The 26358-nt window shown below is 37.1% G+C and overlaps 3 protein-coding genes across 5 annotated transcripts in view; 1 reads left to right on the top strand and 2 right to left on the bottom strand.

Annotated features, from left to right (window-relative positions):
- The window catches only part of LOC115621320, a 48196-nt gene that overhangs the window by 18449 nt on the left and 3389 nt on the right, over positions 1 to 26358 (bottom strand). The window lies entirely within an intron of this gene.
- LOC115634836 (probable salivary secreted peptide) lies at positions 3228 to 3654 on the bottom strand. The gene is made up of 2 exons (XM_030532757.1): positions 3460 to 3654; positions 3228 to 3398 (listed from the first exon to the last, which is right to left on the bottom strand). Exons 1-2 carry the CDS (start codon positions 3652 to 3654, stop codon positions 3228 to 3230), a joined length of 366 nt encoding a protein of 121 aa, XP_030388617.1.
- Positions 14814 to 18119, top strand: LOC115621337 (sodium-dependent nutrient amino acid transporter 1). 3 transcript variants are annotated; one of them, XM_030514960.1, is made up of 8 exons: positions 14814 to 15118; positions 15174 to 15423; positions 16264 to 16638; positions 16702 to 16891; positions 16947 to 17229; positions 17291 to 17467; positions 17534 to 17631; positions 17691 to 18119. In XM_030514960.1, the coding sequence occupies exons 1-8, from the start codon at positions 14863 to 14865 to the stop codon at positions 17790 to 17792; spliced, it is 1731 nt and encodes a 576-aa protein (XP_030370820.1). In that variant the 5' UTR covers positions 14814 to 14862; the 3' UTR covers positions 17793 to 18119. The 3 variants fall into 3 exon arrangements, 2 of the variants coding, with proteins under 2 accessions (XP_030370820.1, XP_030370830.1); XR_003995261.1 differs by lacking the exons at positions 17534 to 17631; positions 17691 to 18119 and having other exon boundaries at positions 16987 to 17229; positions 17291 to 17432; XM_030514970.1 differs by lacking the exons at positions 14814 to 15118; positions 15174 to 15423 and having other exon boundaries at positions 16386 to 16638; positions 16987 to 17229.

Below are 26358 nucleotides of genomic sequence, written 5' to 3'. Positions count from 1 at the left end.
ATTCTATTTTTGCATAACAAATTTAGGTTAGATATTAGTCATAGTGATCATTAAAAATTATAAACTAAATACATAGTTCAAGTAACATTTCTTAGCAATTTTTCATCTCCTAAGTTTTTATTAGCTAACAACTTTTCCTTTTAATATTGGCGTTTCAAAAAGTCGTAAATTGTGAATTCTACCACCTATTAGTTTTATGAAAATCATTATGCATTGTTTTGAATTTATTGATTAATACACTTTAAACAACTTTCCAAGAATTTCGTGATTGAAAGCAAAATATGCATATTTATATGCAAACTAAAAGAAATAAGAAAAATACAAAACGCAGAAACACCAAAGATAATATATGTACTAAGTAGAATAAGACTAAAATTAATTGGTTCGAACTGCAGAGTGTTTAATAAAGAGCAACAGAGTTTACGACTGCCCTGACTGAATTACCGAGGATTACATAGATTATTAAAAGTTTATCCAAAACTTTATTAAAAACTGTATTCATTATTTTCGTTTAAAGAGAAAACAATGCTTCAGGAAGTCAAATAACAGTCAAAATAGTTTCATAAAATAGTTACATTCGTATAAGTAAATTTATTTATGTCAACAATGTTTACACCTTGCTTGCTGCAATACGAGAATCGACACCTCCACAACTACGGCAAAGGAAGCAATTGGCATATATTCTGTGGCACTTGTAAGTTGCATGCTCTAAGGACATGTCGGCAGCTTCGACATAATTTAAACTTTATCGAACGACAACAAACAACCACTATGAAAATGTGTATATATTGTGTAAGCAGTAACAGAAAAGACAGAGCGTAGCATTTATTAGAATTGTGTTAGGGGATTGAAAGTGGCTCCCAGGTTTGGATTACCAAGTTTTTTTATTGGTATTGGTATGTAGCGTATAACAAAATATCTTAAATACTGTTTAAAATGAATTGAAAGCATCTATACTATTATTTGCCAAACACATTTCACTGAGCTATACAAAAGAGGGTAAGAGTACTTAACTGAAGAACATAATGTTGTTGCCATGTTAAGCATTTTATGCAAAGTGGAGAGTCGACGGCCAATAGCAGCGCATTGAAACGCAATAAAATACCAACAACAAATGGCTGAGAACGTGCCACAGTTGCATTCCTCACTATTTTAACTCGAACCATTACCTTTTGCTTCTGCTGCACGCGTTGATGTTGCATGCTGCCACGTTGTACAGTTAATTGGAACAATCACGTTTCATTGTCTTTATGTGTCTCGCACATGTCAGGTGGTGGGAATGCGAAAAATTTCCATTCATTTCTCCATATGGGTACTTCCTGGCGTGGGGGGAGGAGTTGCAGAGACCAGAGGTAAATGGAATAATAGCAACATAACGGTTAATGGCTTACAAGCATAAGCAGGCAGAGGCTGTCAAAGAAGGAACACGAGAAGCTCATTTCCATCTCACATTTAAAGTAGCATACCTTTGAGCGCAGCATTTGCATTTAAACGGTCCAGCGAGCGCGGGTAATACAAGTAGATACGTAAATTAAAGAAATTAAGAATTAAAAGATCATCGTAAAGTGAAACGATTGTCTCCCATATTTTCAATGCTTTGCCAAACCTAAGCTCAAAATATGGTATATAGTATCAAAGTTATTATAAAATTATTTAATTTAGGAAAAATAACGCAAATTATATACAAGTATATTTCTATTTAAAAATCAGCTGTAATGATTTTTAAAAGCTAACTGAAGACTTAAATGCAGTCCTTTTGGTATTTCAAACACTTTTCAAGCCGAGAAACCCACAACAGTTGCTTGCTGAGCGAAATCAATTCTTTTGTTTGGCTTAAAAATGTCAGTATGTAATAAAAAAAGATATGCTCTCGAATCGCATTAGACAATGATAGCTTTAGCAGCATAATAATTTGTTTGATATGTTCCACATGGAACCGATTATTATTAAGCACATATCCTCGACTATCTCCCAATATATGGCTTGGTAAATTATTAAATTATTAATCTTGATGCCTAATGGGCTTGTGGCGCATATTTACGTTCATAAATACATGCATTATTGGCCAAATATTATACAAAATTTCCATGTCGGTGAATAGCAACCACAGCACCTAAATCTAACTTAGTTTCTGAGTGCCACTCAACTTTGATTATTTAACAGCCAGGCATGTACACATACATACATACTATATATACGTATATTTGTGTGTACATGCGTTGGAGTTGTTTAGCTTAATATGGCAGCGACTGTGCCTATTTGCATACCAAAGACCTGCACACGCTTATGCATACAAGTACATATATACATATGTAAATACTCGTATATATATACTTATGTATATATGTATGTACATACACATATAGTTCCGTGTGTGTCGTGTTTGTTAGCATCGATTGGTTTAATTGCTTGATGTAGCCGTCATACGTTTTGCAACTTTGTTATTATTGTTAGTGCTGATGAGTGTGAGTTCGACAGATTGGACAAATGCCAAAGGATGGCTGTGATTTGGACTATTAGTTTGTCAATATGCATATACATTTTTCAATATACTTGTATTGATCAGGTCACACCCAAACCCATAATCCAAACCGACCATATAGCAGGGCTTTCGATTAGTTAAATGTACTTTAATTATAAAGCTCTTAAGGGATGTGTTCCGGGCAAGATTTGTGTCTGTGTGTGTGAATATATGTTTCAAGGTGCTTAATGAAATGAAAGTGACCCTAATTAATGGCCTTTAGCGCTGTGGCGCTCAACTAACGACATTTTATAATGAAATGGCGGGTCAGGTGCACAGCAGAAAGGTCAACAAAGTGTGTGGATGGACGAAATGTAAATGCCTGTATAGGAAATCTGCTGCCCGTGCTCGAAATGTAAATATTGCATGCCGCAAATAAATAACAACAATACGATACATGTATGCAATTATACAGAGAGAGCGAAAAACAATAATAGTGCCTCCTGCCTGCTCAGCCATTGAATCTGGCAATCTGACAAAGCAACCCCCACCCCTCTCATTAGGGTCGTTAAAATAACACATATACTTGTATAAATACCATAAATGCCATTTAGCTGCCTGTTATGCATTATTATTTTTGCTTTATTGTACCGGATTGTAGAAACAATCACACTTGCCATATGCCGCTGTTCTCATTAAACAATTGACATACGGCGGTGTGCTTGCATTTTATATTAACAGATTAAATTACAATTAAACTTGCTCGTTAAATGCCATATATATCAACTATGAAGCTAAAGCCTTTGTTTCTTTGGCTTTTGAAGTGAATTCGTGCGAAGGTTGCATGTGGCCCGCCAGCCTTTAGTTGGGCATAGCCTCCATCGCCGCCTCGAACCTGGTCCGTAACGACAATTTGTGTAATCATCCGAGGCCGTATCTGTGCAAAAAATGTAATGAGAATATAACCATTCTGACATCGAGTCCAGGTCTTAGCTAACCTTCTGCTCGAACACATAATCACGCGTCACGACACGCAGGAACTTCGACTTTTCCGTAATGATCACGCGTTGCAAATGAGTGTCTCGGAAGCTACGGGAACCCCAAGTAATGCTGTGACTTCGACCGCGACCAGAGCCACTCACAGGAGCCGTTGAGGCCACAACAATAAGCAACGCCAATAAACTCACTTTCATTTTCGACTGTTCACCGATAAAGAGTTCCCAAGAAATAACTCCTGGAGCTGCATTTCATCATACTTATATGCCAAAGGAGAAAGCTGAATCTACATACAATGCCGAAAAAACGAAACAATTACACAACAATGCGAAACAATAGCAACAATGAACAGCTGCCAGACATGTGCATAGTAGGTCAACAGTAGTATGAATGCTAATTCCTTAGTACAATTTCTTAATGAAATGATTCATTTCTTATGAATCGCCTTAAAGGTGCTTTAGCTGCGAGGTTGGAAACAAAACTCAAATTAAATATTTTTACAGCTGAAATGATGCATTGCAGATTTGCGATGTTATTCAAAAACATTTGAAGCTACATTACTATACAAATTGAAAGAATATAATTAATTCTAAATAGAATCATCATAGGCCAGAAATTACTCGTCTCTAAAATCTATTCTCGAAATTAATTAGACTAGATCTAATAATTAACTTCATGTATAATAAATAACTTTTTGAGTTATAATATGTCGAATTTATATATAAAGTTTTGTCCATTGAAATAACAAAAGTAAAACCGAATCTTGTGTATCAACTGAACTAAATCGTTTATTTAAAAAGTATTTGAAGCCTTCAGTGAAGTCTAATGACGTATCTAAGACAAGGTCAGGCAGGCAGACAACCAACACTTAGTCTGTCAAACTCATATTTTATTTATTTGTTTGTTAGGTTGTTGGCAGATTTTATCTGCTTGAATATTACCTTCTCTGCTCACAGTTGATAGCAAACATAAAGAGTGGAATTTAGTGATATGGAAGTAGATGACAAAATATAGATGCATTTCCACCAAAAAGCTGCTTAGAACGGAATGCTAAAGCTATGATCATACACAACCAATCAACTTTTCGATAGAAATGCTGGGATTGTGATTTTAACTTTTTGTTAACTGTGAGTAAAATCCAAATCATATAAGTCTGTTAGCTCAGTGAGTGCCGTTATTCCACACAAATATTGCAAACCTTATGCAAAAGCCAAATATTGTTTGTATTAACACATGAATGAGCATAGTCTAGGCGTACATTTACGCATCCACACACAGAGAAAGAAAACAGCCACTTTTGAATTTTAAAAAGCTTAAGCATGCAAATGAGAAATACATAAATTATAGCGCACTTTTTATGGCTAGCTGTTTGCCTTCATCTCTGTCTGGCCTGCAGCCCAAAAATGCCAGCCGAGGCAAAAGTTTACGGGTAGGTGGATTTCCATCCGAGTCATTGTGCCAATGCCTTGTACTACGAGTATATGCCTCGGGGCACACAATTTTCAGGATTTCATTCTGTGGACATTTGCTTTAAAACAAATATTTATTTAATTTTGCACCGCCGACCCGGCTCTACCTCAGCCTAACGCACGGCTGCACAGATACAGATCCAATTTACTCAAGTACAAAGACCCTTTGCGTACATTGTTGTCATTTTTATTATACAAATATATTTGGCATGTGTGCGTGTGGGGCTACACGCGCATTTTATTGTTGCTACGTTGCATATTTTCATTCATACGAATAAACACAATCGCACATATCGTGTGTATGTGCACATGGGTACATAGTTACCAACAATGTGAACGCTCCTTGCCCCCGCCCCTACTCACTGAAAATTCCATCGTTGCTATCCACAGAAGCACACACACACAATCGCTTGCATAACAAACGCACATTCAACCGCACACGTGTAACCGAAAAATAACAACAATTTTTGTTAAACATGTCGAATTGGTTAAATGGAAGCAGAACAAAAGTGTATCTAAGCCGCACCTGAGCGATCGCCTCTACACGCTTGAGAAATAGCCGCAATGCATTTCAAATATTAAATGAAATCTTTCAATATTTTTTGCATGTCAAAAGACATGAAGTCGTTTATTAGTTGCTATAACCCACAGATTTCGTAAGCATTACAAAAGTTTTTCCAAATGCAAATATCTTCACGTTGGCAACATTTCATGTTTATTTGCAGATGGATTATGTGTCTTAGGAATTATTGTTAGCTTTAAACTGAAACTTCCTTTACACGTATATGTAATTACGCAAGGCTAACAAACATTGTTGTTGCCATAGAATACGTGTATACGCAATATTTTTGAAGAGCATTTAAAGTTCATAGTAGGGTGTATATTTCTGGATCGTTCTGAAAAGTTTCTTATGAATGATATTTTTTGCATTAAAACTCTGCTCATTGAACAACAAGTTTCGTCACTTTATGTAATTTTTAATTAAAGTAAAACGCTCTCCAGCAGAGCACACACCGCCAACAGAGTGTCATACAACTAAGCGTGTAATTACACGTGACACAATGTCCTGGCTGTATTTGTGCATGAAATCAAGTGCTGTTGACACCGCCTGACAGAGACAACAACTTTAACAGTATTAAGGGCCCAAACACTATGCTCCACGTACGCCTAAAAGGCCGCTACACGCAGAAAGCAGCGCTTCTCTGTGCATGTGTGGGTGGGTGTGTGGGTGTGTGCGTGACAAGCGGAAGGAAAGCAAACACAGGAAATGCTTTCTTCTGGAGAGTGGACTCTCTACAGAGACAATTTCATTAAAGCATCAAAAGCTGACACTCTTCAAACAGCAGTCCCATGCTTAAAATTACCTACATTGGGACGTAGGCGGCCGAAAACAGCACCTGACATAGATTACAAGTATAAAAGGCAGATTCGTAGATATACTCTATACGGACAATCACTTAAGAAGTGTCAACGCATGCCTAACAACAAACGTAAAGTTGTGAGCGCACAAGTCAGAAAAGAAAAATAAAAACAAAGAGCATTAAATGGTAGTGGATAAGCAAAATGAAAAGTCTTCTCAAGTTTAACAAACAAACAATCAAACGCTGAAGAGTGAGGGTATAAGCCAAACTAGTGACAACAAGAGGAGGAACTACAACACCAACACCAACACCAACGGCAAAGCAAAATGTAAATTGTAATTAGAGTTCAAGCTGCCAGTCATTTTAATTGCCGCCCTTCTGTAATTAAAAGTGAGTGTCTATTGGTTGGAATGAGATGCTCAAAAGCAGAAGAAAACATTGCATCAAAGAATGGCTGAAACGATATGGTAGTAGATCCTAAGTAAAGAAATATTGCGGGTGCTGAGTGATTGCATAAATTAACAAGCCATTGCAATTTATCGTTATGTATTCTATTCAAATATGAAGGGCTGCTGTAATGGTCTGGACACTGTTCCATCTCTCTACAATATATAAGAGGTTTTTTATTATTACATTGGTTTACAAGAAATAAAGAAAAACAGGCTAACTCCCGGACCAGTCTACTCAAAGATTGGTTTTTCCAATTTCACTTTCCAATTACTAGTCTTTTGCTTCGTAGAACATTTTTAGATTATTTTTTAAATAAATAAATGTGGAGCAAAGAAACTATTTATAAGGATTCGTAAATTTCCTGATTTCAACCATAAAGTGGAACTATAACTATGGCATCCAAATCATCCGATTTCACAAAATAAAACTGCAACAATGGGAACACAAAACAAAAGCTTCAAAACGTTAACTACTATAAATGAAAAGTGCTGAGCCCAGTTTTGGTTTCCTTTTCTCACAACAATCTTTATCTTGATTTTTAATTTTTATGTTATACTATACTCAACTAAGCAGCGCTTGCTTTTATAAAACAATAGTCCTTCCTGAATAAAATATAGGCTCATATATAAATATTACATTCATTTTAAGATTTTCAAACAAAATTTTGATTTACAAGTACATAGCATGAAGTCAGTGCTAGAAACATTTTCAATTAATTAATTAGAGTACTTGATTAATTAGAATACTTGATTGGAAGTACTACTGCTCTTGACTTTCCTATTAAGGAGTTGTTTGGCGCTAGACATTTGAATATATAGTAAGTGCCGCCGTCAACTGTTACTTTCATTAACAATTGCAATTGCAATTTGTAAATGCCACTTAAAGCCTACTACTGTAATTTCAATTCAGAGCCACGGTTGAACTTTAAAGTTACTTATTCTGAAAGCTTCCTTCTGACTTAATTTGGCTTTAATCCGTCAAATTCTTAAGTCAATGTGTTTAAAGGCAGTCCATATTGCAGGCAGGTCAGGTCTGGCAGATCATTTTGAAATTTGTACTGGTATTTCTGTAGCTCAATACAGTTTTTAATACACAATTCATAGAGGAAACTTTTGCCTTCGCTACTGCTTTTTTATCTCGTCGGAGCTGCTTTGTGATTACGGGCTTGGAATAATGCTAATGACAAACTTTTGGCTGCTCTTAGTGACCAGCAGACACCCAATTGTAATCATGGCATAATGGGTCACATAAAAAATGCTTTGGACAAAGCCAGCAACATTTTCTAAAAGCCACTTAGCAGTAACTTGGCTTAAGCACTTTAGATGACACCCCCGATAAGGCAGCGCTGCGGGACGAAGGAAGAGCCAAACGACATGCGCAACAAGGCTATTTCCATGTGCCTAACTCCACTTAGTGCATAATATCTTTGTTTGTCTGACATATGTATACTTTGTATGTTTGTATATTCGGCTAAAGCTAAAACTGTTTTACAATGTCGTTATAGGAATGTCGCTTTAACACTTTCCCTCGTGCCATGTTTTGATAAAAACAAAACTTGAGCCGCGACACGTCAGCTGGCACTTGGCAGCCGCAAAGGCAGCTTGACATTGGCTTTTCAGCTCGTCTTGCCAACCGCAGGGGCTGCTACCGGCTTTAGTTATCGTTTGCTGGTCGTCGACCATTTGGCTGGTGAGAGTAGAATGAAGGGTGTAGCTGCAAATAAATTCCACTTTAAGTGTAAATATGTTAAATGGCGTTAACGGCTGCCATGTGTGTCGGATGTCTGTCAACGTATCGTATCGTGGGTGTTGTCGGACGTTCAACGAAGCCGCCGACTTAGGCAGTCGCCACAACGTAAGCATTTCAGCATATTACACATACGCCGAGTGTGACGCAGAAGAAATTTGTTACATCATTGTATGGGATGTTGAAATTATTATTTCTTTTGTGACATCAATTGGGAAAAGAGTGAACAAATTTAAAGGAGGGTCGGGAAGGGGGCGAAATAATATTTAAACTTGAATCCGTCTGTATGAATAGCGAAAACTTGTTCACTATAATTATTTTGTAACTTAAAATTAGTAACCTATATTGACAGCATTATTTGTTAATATATTAAATAAATAAATAACAGTTAGAGATACCAAAAATAGAGCAAAGTCTCAAGAATTCAAAAAAAAACGGCCTGCATCTGTATGAATAGCGAAAACTTGTTCACTATAATTATTTTGTAACTTAAAATTAGTAACCTATATTGACAGCATTATTTGTTAATATATTAAATAAATAAATAACAGTTAGAGATACCAAAAATAGAGCAAAGTCTCAAGAATTCAAAAAAAAAACGGCCTGCATCTGTATGAATAGCGAAAACTTGTTCACTATAATTATTTTGTAACTTAAAATTAGTAACCTATATTGACAGCATTATTTGTTAATATATTAAATAAATAAATAACAGTTAGAGATACCAAAAATAGAGCAAATTCTCAAGAATTCAAAAAAACGGCCTGCATTTAAAAAAGCTGGCATAGGATCGATCGAATCGAACAACACTTCTATTTCTTGATATAGATGACTTGCCCAAATTTATTTATTTTTTTTAATTCTACAATATATAATCGATACAGTGAGATTTTTGCACTAAACTACAATCGTAGTATTCTATGGTCTAATAAGGCATATTTTAGTAAAAGAGCTGAGGGAGAGAGACCAGATATATAAGGTATATAAGACAATTGTTATTATTTTTTAGATGAGAAAATATGAATTCTCGATTATCCCTAGCTGAGAGCTCTTTCCTGAGCTTGGCACAATTGCAATTGTCTTTGCAACCGCCAGCCACAATATATTCTATAAATAGTAAATTTCTGTAGCAGTTGGCGTTTTAGACTTAGTTATGCCTCAGCTGCAGAAGAAATGAAGGAAATGCAATTTATTTTTAGTGCAATCAAAGTCAAAAGATCATAAAACCTTTTCAACTGCTGCTGTCACCACATCTGATAGTTTGTTACACGGACTTGATTCGCACACCCGTATTTATGTGTTCTGTGTATGTGAGCGCTTTTACGAGAGCACTTGGCATTCACTTGATATGCAAATTGCGATTGCCTTTCCTTTAAAGGCAAATTCATAATGTAGTCTGGCTACTTTTCTGTTATTCCAAGCATTTCCATAATTCGCAATAAACTCGAAGCACTTCAAAATGAACTTTCCTATCGTACTCTGTAGATTGGGGCAAACCTGGTAATGGCAATTATGGGAAAGGAATTTATTTAGTTATTTGACTATTAAACCAACAAAAATATGTGTGCATCTCATCTAAATAATCTAATTCCTCTGCTTTAGCATACAATTGCAAAGCTATATTATCCCTTTTTAGATAGCATACTGAGATATATTAATTTTTGAAACTGTATGATGTAGTAGTCCGAGCAACATCAATGGTTATATCCACAAAATCGAATGAATGATTAATTCAATATAGTCATAAACAAAAAATTCTTTACAGGCATTTTTTTGTTGATACATAAATGCGATTCGATCTAAACTAACATTTTATTAAGCCTTGTGTCCTAAATGGCTAACAATTTGTGTTTCGGGTATTTACGGGCTATTTAGAGGTCTCATCAAAACTGTCATTTAACTACAATAGAAAAATGGATCCGAAAATCACTCTTGGTACTTGATTATTTCAATATCTTAAACAAATTTTGTATTTGTTTTATGTATCTTTGAGGTACTACTTGTATACAACCTTCTTTCACAAATAAAGTCTGCTATGTTCAAGTATGTTTGGTTTTTATTGTATAAAGTTTGCTTTATAAAGGGTCAAAGGTACTTTGGTTGAGTATAGTCGAGTACTTGCAGTCCGCCATTTACCTTTCCTTTTATATTTTATAATTGAAACGTGCTTGAGGGCCGGTCTTCTCGATTACTGCAGATGTTTGGCAAAGCCGACATTTTTTTAATTCATCCAAGTCGGCCAGCTATAAAACTCGACTAAAAGAAACAATGAAATTACCCTTCATATTTAATTGCCTGGTCGTTGGCGTTATAAAGTAAAGGCATTCGTGCAATTAAAATTGTGGCAATATTTTTATAACGTATACGCCAAGTGTGCGCTTCAGTTCAAGCAAATTGAAATAGCGAGAAAGCAAACAAACATGTGCAGTAGTGCAGGCAAATGCCACATTAAATTACACAAAAGTTTAAATTGCTTGCCAAGAGGCAGGGCGAGTCGTGGCGAGGAGTGAACACAAACTATGCGGCCATAAAACTCAAACACGAATGCGCCACAGTCGGAGAAAATTTCTTGACAAAAGTTCGCAAAAATTAGACGTTGTAAGCAAGTAATAGAGACACCAACATCCGGTGTGCTGTGAATGCTTATTATTTGCATAAATTTTTTAACACGAACACAAAGACGCACAAAGCCACCACCCTACTTGGGGATAGATACATACATACATACATATATGTATATATATTGTAGACCGCAGTGACGGGGCCAAGTGTTGACACCTCGAGGTGGGGGTTGAGATTTGGGTTGGAGTTGAAGTTGGTAGTGCTGGGAGGGCGCAAAGGAATTGGAAAACTAAACAAAACGAAAAGAAAAAAATGCAAATTGTGTAGCAAATTTAAATGTCAGCCAACAATTCAGTTGTTAAACTCGCATTACGGCACGTCGGTGCCAAGGAAAAGGCAACGAGCCGAAGTTATAGCCCAAAGCCAAGGTACACCCATACGCTCAGACCAGCATTAACTTAAATGGAAAACGTGAAAAACGTTGGAGTAGCATGCAGCACGCAGCCGCCGACAATGTCGGAATGCACCTATTTCATGCAACAACTTGGCATGGGATTGTTTTAAAATTCATACGCTCTGTGGTAAGCTCAATGCTGTTTAGTAATTTGTTCTATTCTCTGGCCGCATCTCGTATAAACCACTGCCATATGCGTCTGTTTTTCCGGCCAACGTTTAATGGAAAATCATAGAGGGGGATACGACAACACTGTAATACTATAACTATGAAGAAGAGCAACAGCAGCTTATCATTTTTGTGATCTAAAAGCGCCAAAGTTTTTGGAGTCGAGGCTTGAACAGTATTCTGTTTTTCTCTTCCCCTTATTTTTTCTGTAGCTGCTCCCTTTTGCTTTTACTTTGTTGTTGCCACTTTCCGGCGCTTCTATTGTTGCCCATTGTACTATGTACGTGTATGTAGTTGTGGGCTGAGGGCAAAAAAAGAGGAATGTCTAGAAGTATGCGAGGCAGCTTTAGTTTGCCTTTCGATGTCCATTTAAAGTTTGTTTTTTGTGCCAAAAACTTTTGTGTTGCGGCAACCAATTCCCCGCACCCGCACATGTCGAGTTATCATGTTAGGGCTCGTATAATCGATTTGTTTTTTGTTTTTCATCTTAATAACTGTGCACTGGACGTCCACTGAAGTACAGGCGAACGAAAACAAAAAACAAAAAAGCTAAGTACAAGTACTGCAACAATTGCGTGCGGCCATTGCAAGAACAAATTGCTGCCAACAATCACAACTGGCAAGTTTCCACCAGCTTGAGGAACAATTCCTGCGTTCTACAAAATGACTCGATCCGAACAAGAGAATTAAATGCTTCACGGTATCGAGGCCGAGATGGAGGCAGATCCCTGTAGTGCCACAAACTGGGTTAAACACTTGTTTCGCTTTTCCCTTGACATTTGGCGCGCCAACAACATTGTGTGCATAGCTCAGCAAAGTGCACTCAAGTTAGCTGAAGTTGTAGTTGCAGTTGCCAATAATTGGTACACGCGTAACTGCGGCTGCTGAGCAAATGCCAAATGGGAAAACTTATTTCTATCATTGCTGTGTATATGTTCAGCTAACTTTCTTGCTACATTCTACACAAGTGGAATGGTAGCATCAACAATTTAACAAATCATTTATTTAAAATCATTAACTAAGCTTTCTCAGCTGTAGCCTTAGCTTTAGCCATTTACCAGCCCTCCAAGGCTTCATCTCATTCACGACGAACTTTAAGGCTCAATTCATCTCACAACTACGAGTATTCTTTCATAATTCCATTGGCTGTGAATTTGAAATTCATCATCTTTCCTGCTCTTAACACCTTTATCTTAATTAAAACCTTTAAGTGCTTGGTAAGCCTATCATGACAAGTTGCTGTGGGCTTAATATAAGGCCTAAACGTCAAATGTATATATAGATATGAGTACATATAAAAGTATACTTGTATGTAGGTACTTATATGATCAGCATGATGACGACTTTTCACGCCTAATCAGGAAGTCTGCTATTTTACAAACATGCAATCAATTTCGCTTATCTAAATAATGTTGAATTTGTAGTTACTTATTAGCTAGTTAGTTAAATGCTAAGTCGCACAAAACGTGTTTTATTTTACAATTTGCGACAGAACGCCAACAATTTATCACTGAAAAATACCAACTTCACTGACTTACATTTAAATTAGCTTTTGTCATTTACTGACGAACAATAAATAGTTATTTATTCGCATGCAAATAATTTATTTATGCAACTCATCTGGGTAACTGAATTAAAACATCATTAATATTGAGTTTTTGGCAGAACAAGTGAATTTAGTTTACAACAATTGCCATAAATGCATTTTACAAGTAAAGTGAAGCGAATTGCCGAATCCATGTTTAATTTTCACTAATTAATAATTTATTTGTGTTTATCGAAACATGTTCAACAAACTGACAATGCAATTTTCAAGTCAATAATAAAAACAATATAAAGTTTATGAATAATTGAAATGAAACTTGTGGAGGGAGAACAAATTGTGTAGTTTTTATGTTTCCTACCTACACATGTATGAATATACTATACGTATACATACAAGTATTTGTTTATAGGAACTAAGGGAGAAGTTCTTGTAGGCACTAGTCGCGTTCAATAAATATGAAAAGTTTTGAGTTTTGACTTTCTCCCGTGGCCGAGGCACTCAAATAAAGCATATTATTAGTATGTATTAGAAAGCCACTTAAGTGGAAACATTTGTTAAAATCACCTTAAAATGTATTGCAAAATAGGTACATGAATGATCATTATTATTAAATATTTTGTATCTAATCAAATAATTAGACTGAGTATTTGGCTGTCTGGCCCAGCTACTGCAGAGATTTAACACCAATTCATTGACGACTGACATCTGCTGCACAGTACTTGAGTTGCAAACTTGTGATGGCTTTTTAAATGAAGGTAATCGACATTTGTCTTAAATTCACAACATTGTATGGAGAAAGTTGTTACTGCAAGTTGACTCGAGAGATATGAAAGTATTTAATTGCCATAAATTCACAAAGTTTCTCAAAAACCCATTTAAAACTGTCACCGTAATGAACGTTCAACTGGCTTGACTGTTGCGCGATTCCCACTTGTAAGTCATAAGCCGTAATATCTTGCTCGATTATGTGCCCAACCCGTCCCAGTTCTTCCTGAATATTGCAATTTACTGCCAGAATCCTGCTGCTACTGCTGCCGTAACTTTACCGCCTTCTACTCGCTTGTTAATTAGAAAACTCTTGCAAAATATTAAAAACTTTCTTTGCTGTCAAATGTGCAGCGTTCTACGCTGAATTGGCTTAAAATTAACAGACATAGTAGCAAACAAGCAGACGTGCAGACGTGCAGACAGGCTGACAAGCATCCAGGCGAAGCGCTAAACTCGTGCTTTTCGCAGCAAATATACACAAATATCAATAAACCCGTAGACTAATAGACCGTATCCAACGACTTTGCACCTCTATTCTTACTACTACTAAGTGCTTCCATTGAATCTTAAGGCACGCTGCTGTGCGCACTTAGCACCTCCGATTAGTGCCAATTAAATAAAATAAACTGAAGCAAACAGCTCGGCCACTGCACTTGATTACAGCAGCAGCAGCAGCAGCAACAGACTAGATAGAACCAGATACGCGAATTACAAAGCCACGCAATCCGGCAACCGACGACAATTGAATAAAGCGCTGACATTGAAGCAGGAAGGGCAGACAAATCTTTGCGGTTAGTTAAACGACCGCACAAATAGCAGCTGTGGCTAAACATCAGTCGAGGTGGAATCTTCAAAGTGTGCGCATCAAAATCTAAGTGGCTATGAAGCAAGCCTATACTTGTAGTAACCCGAAGTTGCAGGCCGCAACACAGCCAGGCGAAAAGTGGGGTAGTGGCTTGGAGTTTCTCTTCTCTTGCATATCCCTCTCTGTGGGCCTGGGGAATATATGGCGTTTCCCGTACATTGCCTTTCAGAATGGTGGTGGTACCTTTGTCATACCCTACTTCATCGCATTGCTGGTGATTGGGAGGCCGGTCTACTACCTGGAGATTGTGGTGGGCCAATTCAGCGGAAGGGGTAAATATTGCAAAATTTCTGTGCACACCAGAAACAGAACCATTTGACATTTCAGGTGTGCTCCGCGCATTCGATATGGCGCCTGTGCTGAAGGGTGTTGCTGCGGGTCAGGTCCTGGCCACCACAGCCTCCATCACGTACTATTCGAGCATTATGGCGTTAACACTGCGCTTTCTGTTCGCTTCATTTAGCGCCGTTCTCCCTTGGAGCTACTGCCACGATAATTGGGGGGCCGATTGCTATGAGAGTAACGCATCCAATGTCAGCAACAGCAGTCTCATGTCCCCAGCCCAGCTGTACTTTGAGTAAGCAATCTTTTATTTATTTAATGTGCCTCGAAAAAAATTGATGGCCTCATTTCTACCCAAAAGAAGTTCTGCTGCCTATCTTATAACAATTTTATAACAATCGATTGACTTAAACACTCGCAAAAATAGCAAGTGTTTCGTTTTAAAGCCGAGTAAAATATAATTCTGTCACGTACAATACTTCTTTCAAATACCAAATCCCAAACTTAAAAACTAACTTTAGTCTCCTGCACGTTTTATTCTTATTATTTTAGACGCGATTAAAGCAATATTACATCTTATATTTTCTGAACATATGAATAAGACCTTCAAGATGTTATCGATATGTCTAAAAATTATTTTTCCGTAAAAGTTATATTTAAGTTTCAAGTTTGTGTACAACGTCAATTGATTTAAATATTGTCTGAAGGTCGAAGAATTCTTAAAAATACCAAGCACGGCACTTTTTAAATACAAGCATAATCTGAATAGAATTAATCATTCGTTCCTTTTTTCAGTGTAGTGATCGGTAAAAAGTAGAACAGCAGTTCAGCAGCCCCAAGTTTTAGTGCCACTCAAAACATATTATAAATTGTACCCTATATAGATGCCTGTTAGATTAATAGTGTTTGCTCGGAAATTTCGGTGCCTATAGTGATCCTTTTTCTGTGCAGTGCATAATTGCGTAAGCTTTATTCCATTTTGTCAAGTAGACAAAAACAAAGCTGAACATAATTGAGGGCCTACTCTGTTATCAAATCCTAGTCAAATGCATTCTTCTGCAAAGGGTGAAGCTGACACTTTTGGGTTCCAATTAGTTGTTGGCAACCTTCTTTATTTCTTTCCTCTCCTCAACAGACGCGAGATCCTGCACGAGCTGCCCAACATTGACAGTGGCCTAGGCATGCCTAATTGGCAGCTGGTTGCCTGCCTGGCCTTCTCCTGGCTGGTAATTGGTGGCGTGCTGGTCAGGGGCATCAAGAGCAGTGGCAAGGCTGCCTATTTTCTCGGAATATTTCCCTATGTTGTGCTCGTAGTGCTGCTCCTGCGAGCTGTAACCCTACCGGGGGCTATCAACGGCATCATCTACTTCTTTAAACCGCAATGGCGAGAGCTCTTAAATCCACTGGTTTGGTATGCGGCTGTCACCCAGGTCTTCTTTTCTTTGGCCATCTGCTTTGGCACACTCATCACCTACGCCTCTTACAACAATTTCAATCGGAATGTCTACAAGTAGGACATAACATAATCGAATTGAGTGGCTTTTTATTAGAACTAAGCTTGTTTCGATTCTAGGGATATTGTTATCATTACGACCATGGACTCGTGCTCCTCGATCTTTGCTGGCTGCATTACCTTTGGCATTTTGGGCAATTTGGCACAGAAAACTGGCATTACGGACATCGGCAGCGTGGTGAAGGGCGGTGCTGGTCTGGCCTTCATCTCGTATCCGGAGGCCATTGCCAAGTTCGAATATGTTCCACAGGTACGTATCGAGTTCGGCGTGCGCCTTGTGCGCTCTAAAACAAAACTACCTAAAGGTGTTCGCGGTCCTTTTCTTCCTCATGCTCTTCGTTCTAGGCATCGGCAGCACTGTCGGCATGGGATCCTGCATTGTGCGCGTCATCCGTGACCATTGGGAGCACCGTGCACCGCCCAACTGGATGCTCGCCAGCGGTCTGGCTGTCCTGGGCTTTGCCGTTAGCATTGTCTATATGACACCGGGTGGTCAATTTATTTTGAATCTGGTCGATTTCTACGGCGTCTCATTTACCGCTCTGATACTGGCCATTGGCGAGCTGTTGGCCGTGTCTTGGATTTATGGTTCGTTCTGCCCGACCTGCTTAGTTTTTGTTTCTCTAACTTACATTTTGTCTGTCGACAGGCCTTCGGCGTTTCTGTGCGGATATCAAATTCATGATGGGCATTGAAACGGGCTGGTATTGGCGGCTGTGTTGGGCCTACATTACGCCGGGCCTAATGACGGCCGTGCTACTCTACATGTTGGTGGACATGACCGAACTCACATACAAGGGAGTCGCATATCCACGCCTGGCCCATGGTAAGACCTAACAATTGTTATTCCATTTTGTTTCGAATTGCTTTCATTTTGTGCTGCACCCAAAAGGGATTGGCTGGACCCTGGCCACATTTGGCCTGCTGCAGATACCAGGCTGGGCTCTTTATGCCATCATAAAGCAGCGTAAGACGCACACTTTCTGGCAGGTGAGTGTATATTACGGCAGCAGGCATTTATTGTTTGTCATCCAATTATATTTGTTCAGAAAGTACGCGATGCCTGCAGGCCAGACAACAATTGGGGCCCCGCCAGTGCGCAGATTGCATTGGACGATGACAACAGCAAAGAGGGAGAACTTTTATGTTAATTTCATAATCATTATTTATTTGACTTTAATGCACCCAGAATTGTGATCGTCAGATTTGTTATTTACCGTTAAAAATGTTAATTAAAAAAATGTTACAATGTTTATTCAAAAGCTAATTAATTGTGCAACTGAGCCAAGCTAAAATTTTAAAAATTTTAAAACCCATTCATTGAAGCAAAAGCGTGGTGGTGAAGTACATTAATACTGAGCAATTGCAAGAATAGGACTCCGGTTCCTCCCTTTCCCCCTTCAAAACATCAAATAAATTTAATTACTTATCATTAAAATTACTTCCTTATAATTATAGTAATATTTTGATAAACAGTTTGGAACCCGCTTTCATTCTTAAAATAAAGAATAAGTCATATTTTAACCACACACACCCATTAATCGTACAAAGTTCTTCTAAAAAAAATTTAATTATTCAATTTTGAAATCTAAATAACCAACTGTTTATTCGCAGCGTTTTTGTTTCCTTTCCACACCATCACAACTGAAATAACATAATTATTGACTTAAGTATGCGTTATACAATTATTATTTTTGTAAAAGGCAAAACGGCAAACAATACAATTTATTTTTCAGAGTAAACATTGAGCAAACTCACTTTTTACCGCGAAGCAAACAGAAAGCAAAAACAAACATTGCCATAAGCAGCAGCAGTAGCAGCAGCAGTAACTACTGGATCCGGAACAGCAAAAGCAACAATTTGTAGCGTATTTAATTACCTAAGGGCAAAGCCAAAGTCGTGACGGCGCAGTGGGGAGCAGGAGAGCGTTTTCAGGGCTCTCTATTTGAAATGCAAGACATGTTAGTGATGATGGATAATGCACCAACAACCGCACAAAAACTATAAACAAAACTTAGAAAAAAGCTCCTCGGGTTTGTGGAGTCGTTGTCATTTAAAGTGAGAAATGTGAGAATTGGAAGGCAGAGGGAACACATTTCGAATAAAGAATGACACACAGAATATGTACACATGGGGAAATAATTTAACATATTTACTTTTCCCCCTTCTTTCATCAAAATTGCAAAACCATATTTCATGTTTCATTGGGACAGTTTTGAAAACATAACAGTTATCCTAAACTTGGATGAGCTCTCGATCCACCTGGTTTTGATAAATGATCTGCAATGTAGCTATAGCTTTGAAACTAAGATGCTAATTGGCATAAAAACAGGCAGAAGGATATACTTAATATCATCATTTAATCTACATATATACATAAATGAAACACATAATTGATCCAACATTTGGAAATCAACTACTTAGTAATATATTAATTTAAATAGAAAAGTAGTATTTCTATCTAAAATGTTCATATGCTAACGAATTTGTACTCTCATTTGCCATCATCCAAAAATGAAATAAACACGTGTTGTCTTGATATTAGGAGAGTCTACATACTGAGTTTGGTTTACGTAGAAATGTGGACAGTACTGGAGTGAACTTTTTTCGCTAATCAACTTTTTTGCAATTAACAGATTTGCAACTGCAAATGTGGCACAGATAACTATTACAGTAACTTTTTAACTTATTTGTTTTCCCAGTAAGGCACTTATTCCTTTTAAAAATCGTGTTTTATATACATATGTAAGTACATTGCCGTCCAAAGTACTGAATTTATCGCTTTACCCGAAAGGGACTTACTGTTACAAATGCCACCATCGCAGAACGTCCCTTCTATAGTCGGATTGCGTGTCTTTATTTGTTGGAGTCCACGTCCACGCCCATTTATACGAACACCTACTGACCATTTGTCGCATGGACGCCACATCTATTTATTGTTAAGGCGATACGCGTATAGTTTTGACTTAGCATCGGACACTGCCTTAGGCGAAGACGAACGCACTTAGATACACGCCCATCAGAAATGACGCAGCCATGACGCCCATTTCCCACGCCATCCTACTATATACACTTCATCGCAATTTCGACCGAGCACTTAATAGGAGCGCCGGAAAGTAGACTTCACTTTTTGTTTGCCCGTCACTTCAAGTCATCGCCGCACTCTGCCACAAATGCAGACTTCACAAACACATATATGCTGGCACACACATACACATGCACATGCACGACTGTGTCTGGGCAGCTCTGCACATTGGTGCGAGTTGTTAAGATAAAACGATTCGCCAGACTTCAACTGCACTTGCCATACACGCCACAACTGCGGCTTGTGGTCCGCCGATTGCTGCTTGCGATGTAATGCACTCAGAACTTCGTGCATTTATGAATACGAGTGCTGCTGCCTTTCGTTCCTTCAATATGCATATTAAGTGGAAACTACTTGTGCACATTCGCATGCACGGAAAGTTTAGCTTACGAAATAAAACAACTTCTACATCATTTAGAGCATATGTGGATTCTAACTCCACATTGCTTTTAAAACAACTTAAACTTGGCTAATGTTTGTCAATTATTTAATGTGCCCTACATGCGCTAGTTGTTTGAATTACATGACGTGTTTCTTTTCCTGCCTTTGCCACCTTGATTGAACATTCATTTATCATTAATCCTTAATTCATTTGATGGGAGTTCCTAGTGACTTGTGACATATTAGTAATAAATGGGTATACTCGTATGTTTAAGAATAGTAACTACTTTCTAAATTAATTAAATATCGTTTCCTTGTAAAGTTCTATAAATGAAACTTTTATATCAAAGCATAAAAACAATTGTTTGACCAGTTAATGGAAGTCAACATGGAAAATTAAATGAATAACTAAGACTGGTTGTAGCAATTAATGACTCTACATCATTCGTTTGGTGTTGAACCATTATTTTAAACATATATATATATATATATATATATATATATATATATATATATATATTATATTATATATATATATATATATATATATATATATATATATATATATATATATATATATATATATATATATATATATAATTTGCTTTGTCATTATTTGATTGTAATTTTTGGTTTTCATTCGCAATTATAAACAAAATTAAATTGATTTAATTGGCCATAAATCATTTACACTTATTTATTTCACATTTCCACAATTATATTTACAATACAGAAAACACAAAAAAAATTGTACATTTTTTATCTATCTGCGTCATTTATGCGAAATTAAAAACGCTTTAAAATATTACTTCCAATTTTAGCAGCTTTGTTCGAAACACTTCAATAATTCAACTAAATTATAAGTTGTTGTATGGCTGTTCTTATGCGTGTTTCATATGCTTGGCATTAGTTTCAAATAAAGACAGTTTTTATTTTTTGTGTAGGTACTTGTATTTGCTGTAATGCCATATTTTAAATTCACAAATATAGTATGCAGATCCTTCATCCCTTTCGTTCGGAGCATGATAAGTGTGAAGCCATATCGACACAGATGGCAGTCTGTAGCCTTGAGTCACAGCTCTTTTGCCCCCCTTCTGTCCCTAAGTTTGGTGGCATTGTCCTAGACTGCTGCTGTTTAGACAAATGCATTCGCCCCGCTTTCGCCGGTGGAAGCTTTATTAAATTTTCGGAAGCTTATAATTCACGATGGAAGCAGCAACACGCGATGTCAGCCATCGGTAGGGGAGAGGTAGAGGAGAGCACGCTGACAGGCAAAATGACAACGTAACGTCGCTGCCTTCGCTTCGGCGTCCCTCCCTCACTTTGTTGGGGTATTTAGATTTTAATTTGTGATAGCAAACTTCTTAATAGGATTTCACTGTCGCTGTGAAGGCAGACGCACAACGCACACACGCGAACCCATCGACAATCCCAGTCGTGCACAGACATTAGCCGGCACGAAAAATGTTTTCGACATCGCATTTTTTCGCCAGGTTGCCCATGTGAGGTTATCACTCAACAACTTTCATAGGAATGTGGTCACAATTACTGTCAAGTCATTGGGAGTGGCCATGTTCCAAATTCCTAATATGTCTGTTGAACAACTTTTTATTTATTGAAAAGCTTCCTGCTGACCTGTGTAATAATTGCAATTGATTTAAACACATATTAAGTTCAACTGAAATGTAATAATAAGAGACACCATTTGTTTTTATTACTCCTGCTTAGCTCGCTACACACATCCCGATAGTTTCTTGATAGGACATTCTATTTCCCGTGACTGTTATTTATGTTGCCTAACAAAGCTTTTGAAGATTTATTAGTCAGCCTGAGAAACAAGCCCCGACTAGGGGTTCAGCTAAAAAATAAAGTGCAAGATACTTGCATTCATTTCGACAAACAGACATGGCCCCACTTTTGGAAGTTTTAATAATTCATTAGCTTAAATAATAATTCCATGACTATTATTTTTTTGAGTGTACTTAATTACATGGCGCGTCCCGCCAAGACCTTCTTTCTTGTTTTTGTTTTATGCGTCTGGCAAATGACAAAACTTTAGTGGGCCATTGGAAGCATTAGGGCGTTATTAAACTGTCTGCGGGTGTTTGTAAAAGAAAACAATTGTCAAAAGAAAAAGAAAAAGTAACAATGACAGTGGCAACAGCAAAAGACAACAATTGGTAGCAAAACAAACGATTGCCATTGTCAAGAGTGTACGTCAACCTTTGCCAATGCTGATTGTGAATGAAAATGTCGCGCCGCATGGTTCCCCTGTGCCTTTCACATATAGTATACGAGTATACTTATGTATGTATATGCACTATAAAATGGCTGCTTTTGTTGCTTTTTTCCACCATTGCTCATTCGTTTTGGGCGCGTCATTTTATTTGGTTTACCCTTCTGCAGCTGCTTTTGTGTCAGCCATTCAGTTAGCCCAGACAACCAGTCAGTTTAAATTGAATTGTTAATTTTTTTGTACCCTTTTACGTCAATTCGATTTCGTCTTTGTTATAAATATTTGTCAACCTTTTTGTTCAGCTACAGATAGCTGATAGTGTGTGGTACGGGCATGGACACGAGTGTAAAGCTTTTCAATTTAGACGAGACTTACGTTGTTGTTTGGGCTTTTGTTGTTGTGTTATGTAAACTCAGCCTGCTATTGACATCAATTGACATTTGTTTTTCAAGTTTAGTTGTCGTTATGGGCCAAATGCGTCAATGGTAGCCGTTCAAATTTTAACTGACAGCCAGATGAAGGAGTTATTAATGCATACATAGAAGCTATATTGAAGAAAAACTCGGAAATTTGCGTCTTAAAATTCCCCAAGCTATCAAACTAAACATGTATGCCCTTCTTTTGAATAAAAAATACCGGGCATATAACCAAATATTAGAATTTACTTACGATTTGAAGCTTTAATGGCATCTAGTTGCCCTCTCAATGCTCTCAATCTAACCCTTTAGTTTGTTTCCCTGAGTCTGATGGATCTGATGGGTCGTTTTTCCATTCTCGCTTGACTGTGTTCAGAAATCCACTGACGCTGAAATATTTTGCAAATGACAACACAACCAAATAGTTCGCCAAAATGCAGATACACCGGAAAAAGTTTCCGATTGTATTTTATACCCTGTTCCCCAAGGGTGAAATGTGTAAAATAGACTAAGTATGTAACCGGCTGAAGGAAAAATTTTCCAACGCATGTATATGTATATTTAGAAAATAGCTGAACTTGTTGAACCAAGTTGGAATCTAGACTATTTTAATTACCATGAGAGTATTTTTTTTTTTTTTTCAACAAAGTATTCTTCTGCTAAAGAACTTCGACATTGTTGGCCACAATTTTAAAGCACTTATATTTTATAGAGTACTGCGACTCTTAACTGCAGGCAACTATGAAACCATGAGTATTTTACTGTCTGACTCGATTGAAAATGCTATTTTCGTTCATTATATATACGAGTATATTATTTTAGCTTAACATTTTAGAGCTCTGTCAACACTGTAGGCCTTGATGTTATATTTAATTTTAAATTAAATTTAATGTTTGTAAATAATTTGATTTCTAACAGCTCGCAAATACAGTTGGCACAAGAATTAATCAGTAAATTGCCGGATTCGTGTTTTCGTGCCAGACCTTAAATTTAAGTGTACACAAAATATACATAAATCAGAAACTTCGAAACTTTGCAATTTTTAAGGTTTTTCTAAATTTTTGAAATAGTACAGAACTATGAACAATTATGTCCCTAAAAGTAACCTAATGCAGATTTTCGTTTGTTTTGTATATTACTTATTTTGTTCTGTGTATGTCTCCAATAACCTACTATCTGTTTCAACTTCACGCTGCAAAAGTCGTCGTTTCTATTTTTATTTTTAGCCGCTCTTCCAGCTGTGATTTGTGTTCTGCGCAGACATAAACTTCTGTCAGTTCCAGCATGCAATTTATTTCAATTTTCCGCTCTGTAGACTCGCATTTTGGCGACAAATGCAATCTTGCCCTATGACGGATTTGCGTACGTCTGTTACAAACTGAATATTGAAACTGAGGCAGCTTAAAAAACATTCAATATTAATAAATGCCTGCAAATGGAATTGGTCACGGTAATAACCCTGGAATTTCAATTTTCATTTCGTATTCATTGATAAGCTCAACGAAAATATAAATCGCGTGACAGCGTGCTCTCATTCCATTAAATATTGCTGTATTTGTTTTTGTTGTCGTTGTTGTAGCGTTCATTAACGCACGAAAAATGTAGAACAGTTTCTGGAATTGGAAAAAATATTTCTTCGTCCCCTGCTCTTTCAACTAACCACCTTCAGCAACACTAGAGCTTCCCACGCTGAGCAACACTAAAGAAATGAATTTAAGTCGCGAAGTATAAAGAGGTTTTTGTTGTTGCTGCTGCAATTTAAATTCTGCAAACGGGCACAACAATAACAAAAAGAGCAGCTGCAGCTCGTGCTCTCTCACTCGTTGATCATTAGTGGCTAGAGTGTGCAAAAAGCAAAAGAAGTGAGTAGGAGAGGCAAACATAAAAAGCAGTCGACTTCGTAAACTTTTTCCTGCACTTTTTTATGTACATGCAGAAATACATACATACCTACATACATACATATGTAGAAATAGGAATGGCTCTGAGGTCGAAGCACGAACACGTGCATGTTAAACGGCGCCTTTTTTGTGTTTTTGTTTGCTTTTTAAATGGCGTCAGGCACTATACATGCATACACACATATGCATAGTATGTATGTATGTATGTGTGCACATTTCAAAACAATGTGTGTCGCAATATATCAGAAGCTTTCGGAATGTAGAATGGTGATAAAACTATAGCCCACGGGCACACAAAAAACACAGCCACTCATTAAGAATAGCAAGACCTTCACGTCATTCACAAATGTTCACTTAAAATTATTCAATGATAAAAAAGGACGAAATTACGCGACTTATACTACAAATATAATGGTTACAATTACAATAATTGAAAGCTGCAAAAGGTGATTATCGCAATCAACTTAAGGGCAGCAACAAAATTTAGAATATTTTAAACCCTATTAACGAAAGGTATAAAGAGCATACATACATATATGTATATATTAGGTTTGTGCGACCCTATGAAGTATACATATGTTTGTAAGAACATACCTATGTTCTTAATCAGCATGCCGAGACAGAGTCTGAAATTTGTAAGTGGGGTCTCCTAATTTTTAGACAAGACGAGTTTATTTTATTTGTTTGCATATTTCTCCTAACCAAATAGTTCAGTTTCCTGTGCTTCTGATTTTATCCAATTGGCTAATTTTAAGAATTATTAGCACAGGAATTATTTGTTCTTCTCTTCTGCTTCTGCTTTTCGCTCATATAACAATATTAACGTTTCAATTTCTAATTGTTAGTCAGCAAATAGTCACCAACTTCATATGAATAGTACATATTTTAAAAGAGCACTTAAACAGAACTTATTTAATTACACAAAATATTAAGCAAATGACGCACAAATTTTCGCAACAGTTTAATAAAATAAAATGAAATAAGTAAATAAAATAAAAGTACATTCTTAAGAAAAATAGTGTAGCCATTAAGCATGCTACATTTTTCATATCAAAAGAGTTACACGTACACGTCTTGCCCATATTATGGCTTTTGTATGCAAAAATAAAATTATTGCACATCAATCAGCGATGCAATTAAGTAGGTGTGTGTGTATGAGTAAGTGTTGAAGCTATTTAATGAAATTGCTTAAAGTGCATTTTCCATCATATTAACGTGAAAGTAATTTTCTGTTAATGAGTTATTCATGATGCAGCTACAAGACAGGAAAAAAGTGTACAAATTAAAATTTGGTGGCACACTGCAGGAGCTCAGCTCCAAGAACTACAATAGGGCTAAGTACTGAACGTGATATTTATGTCATATTCATGAACAGCGCAGAACACGACGACAAAGTCTCCACGCCCACGTACCTATATAGGATAAACATACATACTCTTATACTTGTATGTAGTGTTTAGTAGTTTCATACATACAACGATGGCGACCCTCATATGAGCAAAGTTCGCTTCGATTAAACAAACCTTCTCAAATATGCAGGTGACATTGAGGCAAAGGCAACGGTAATGCCATCAGCCAATGACAAAGCCAATGGTAACATTAATGTTCAAGAAGCGAGTGATTCTTAACAATATACGTATATCCATATATGTATGTATGTATGTATGTATAGTCGAACATGCATGGGCCAAAGTTTTC

The sequence above is a fragment of the Scaptodrosophila lebanonensis genome, unplaced genomic scaffold (assembly GCF_003285725.1).
Source record: "Scaptodrosophila lebanonensis strain 11010-0011.00,11010-0021.00 unplaced genomic scaffold, SlebRS2 tig00000001-arrow-pilon, whole genome shotgun sequence".
Taxonomy (NCBI): Eukaryota; Metazoa; Arthropoda; class Insecta; order Diptera; family Drosophilidae; genus Scaptodrosophila; species Scaptodrosophila lebanonensis.
Note: the sequence above shows the minus strand (reverse complement) of the source record. Positions and strands in the feature narration are given on the sequence as shown.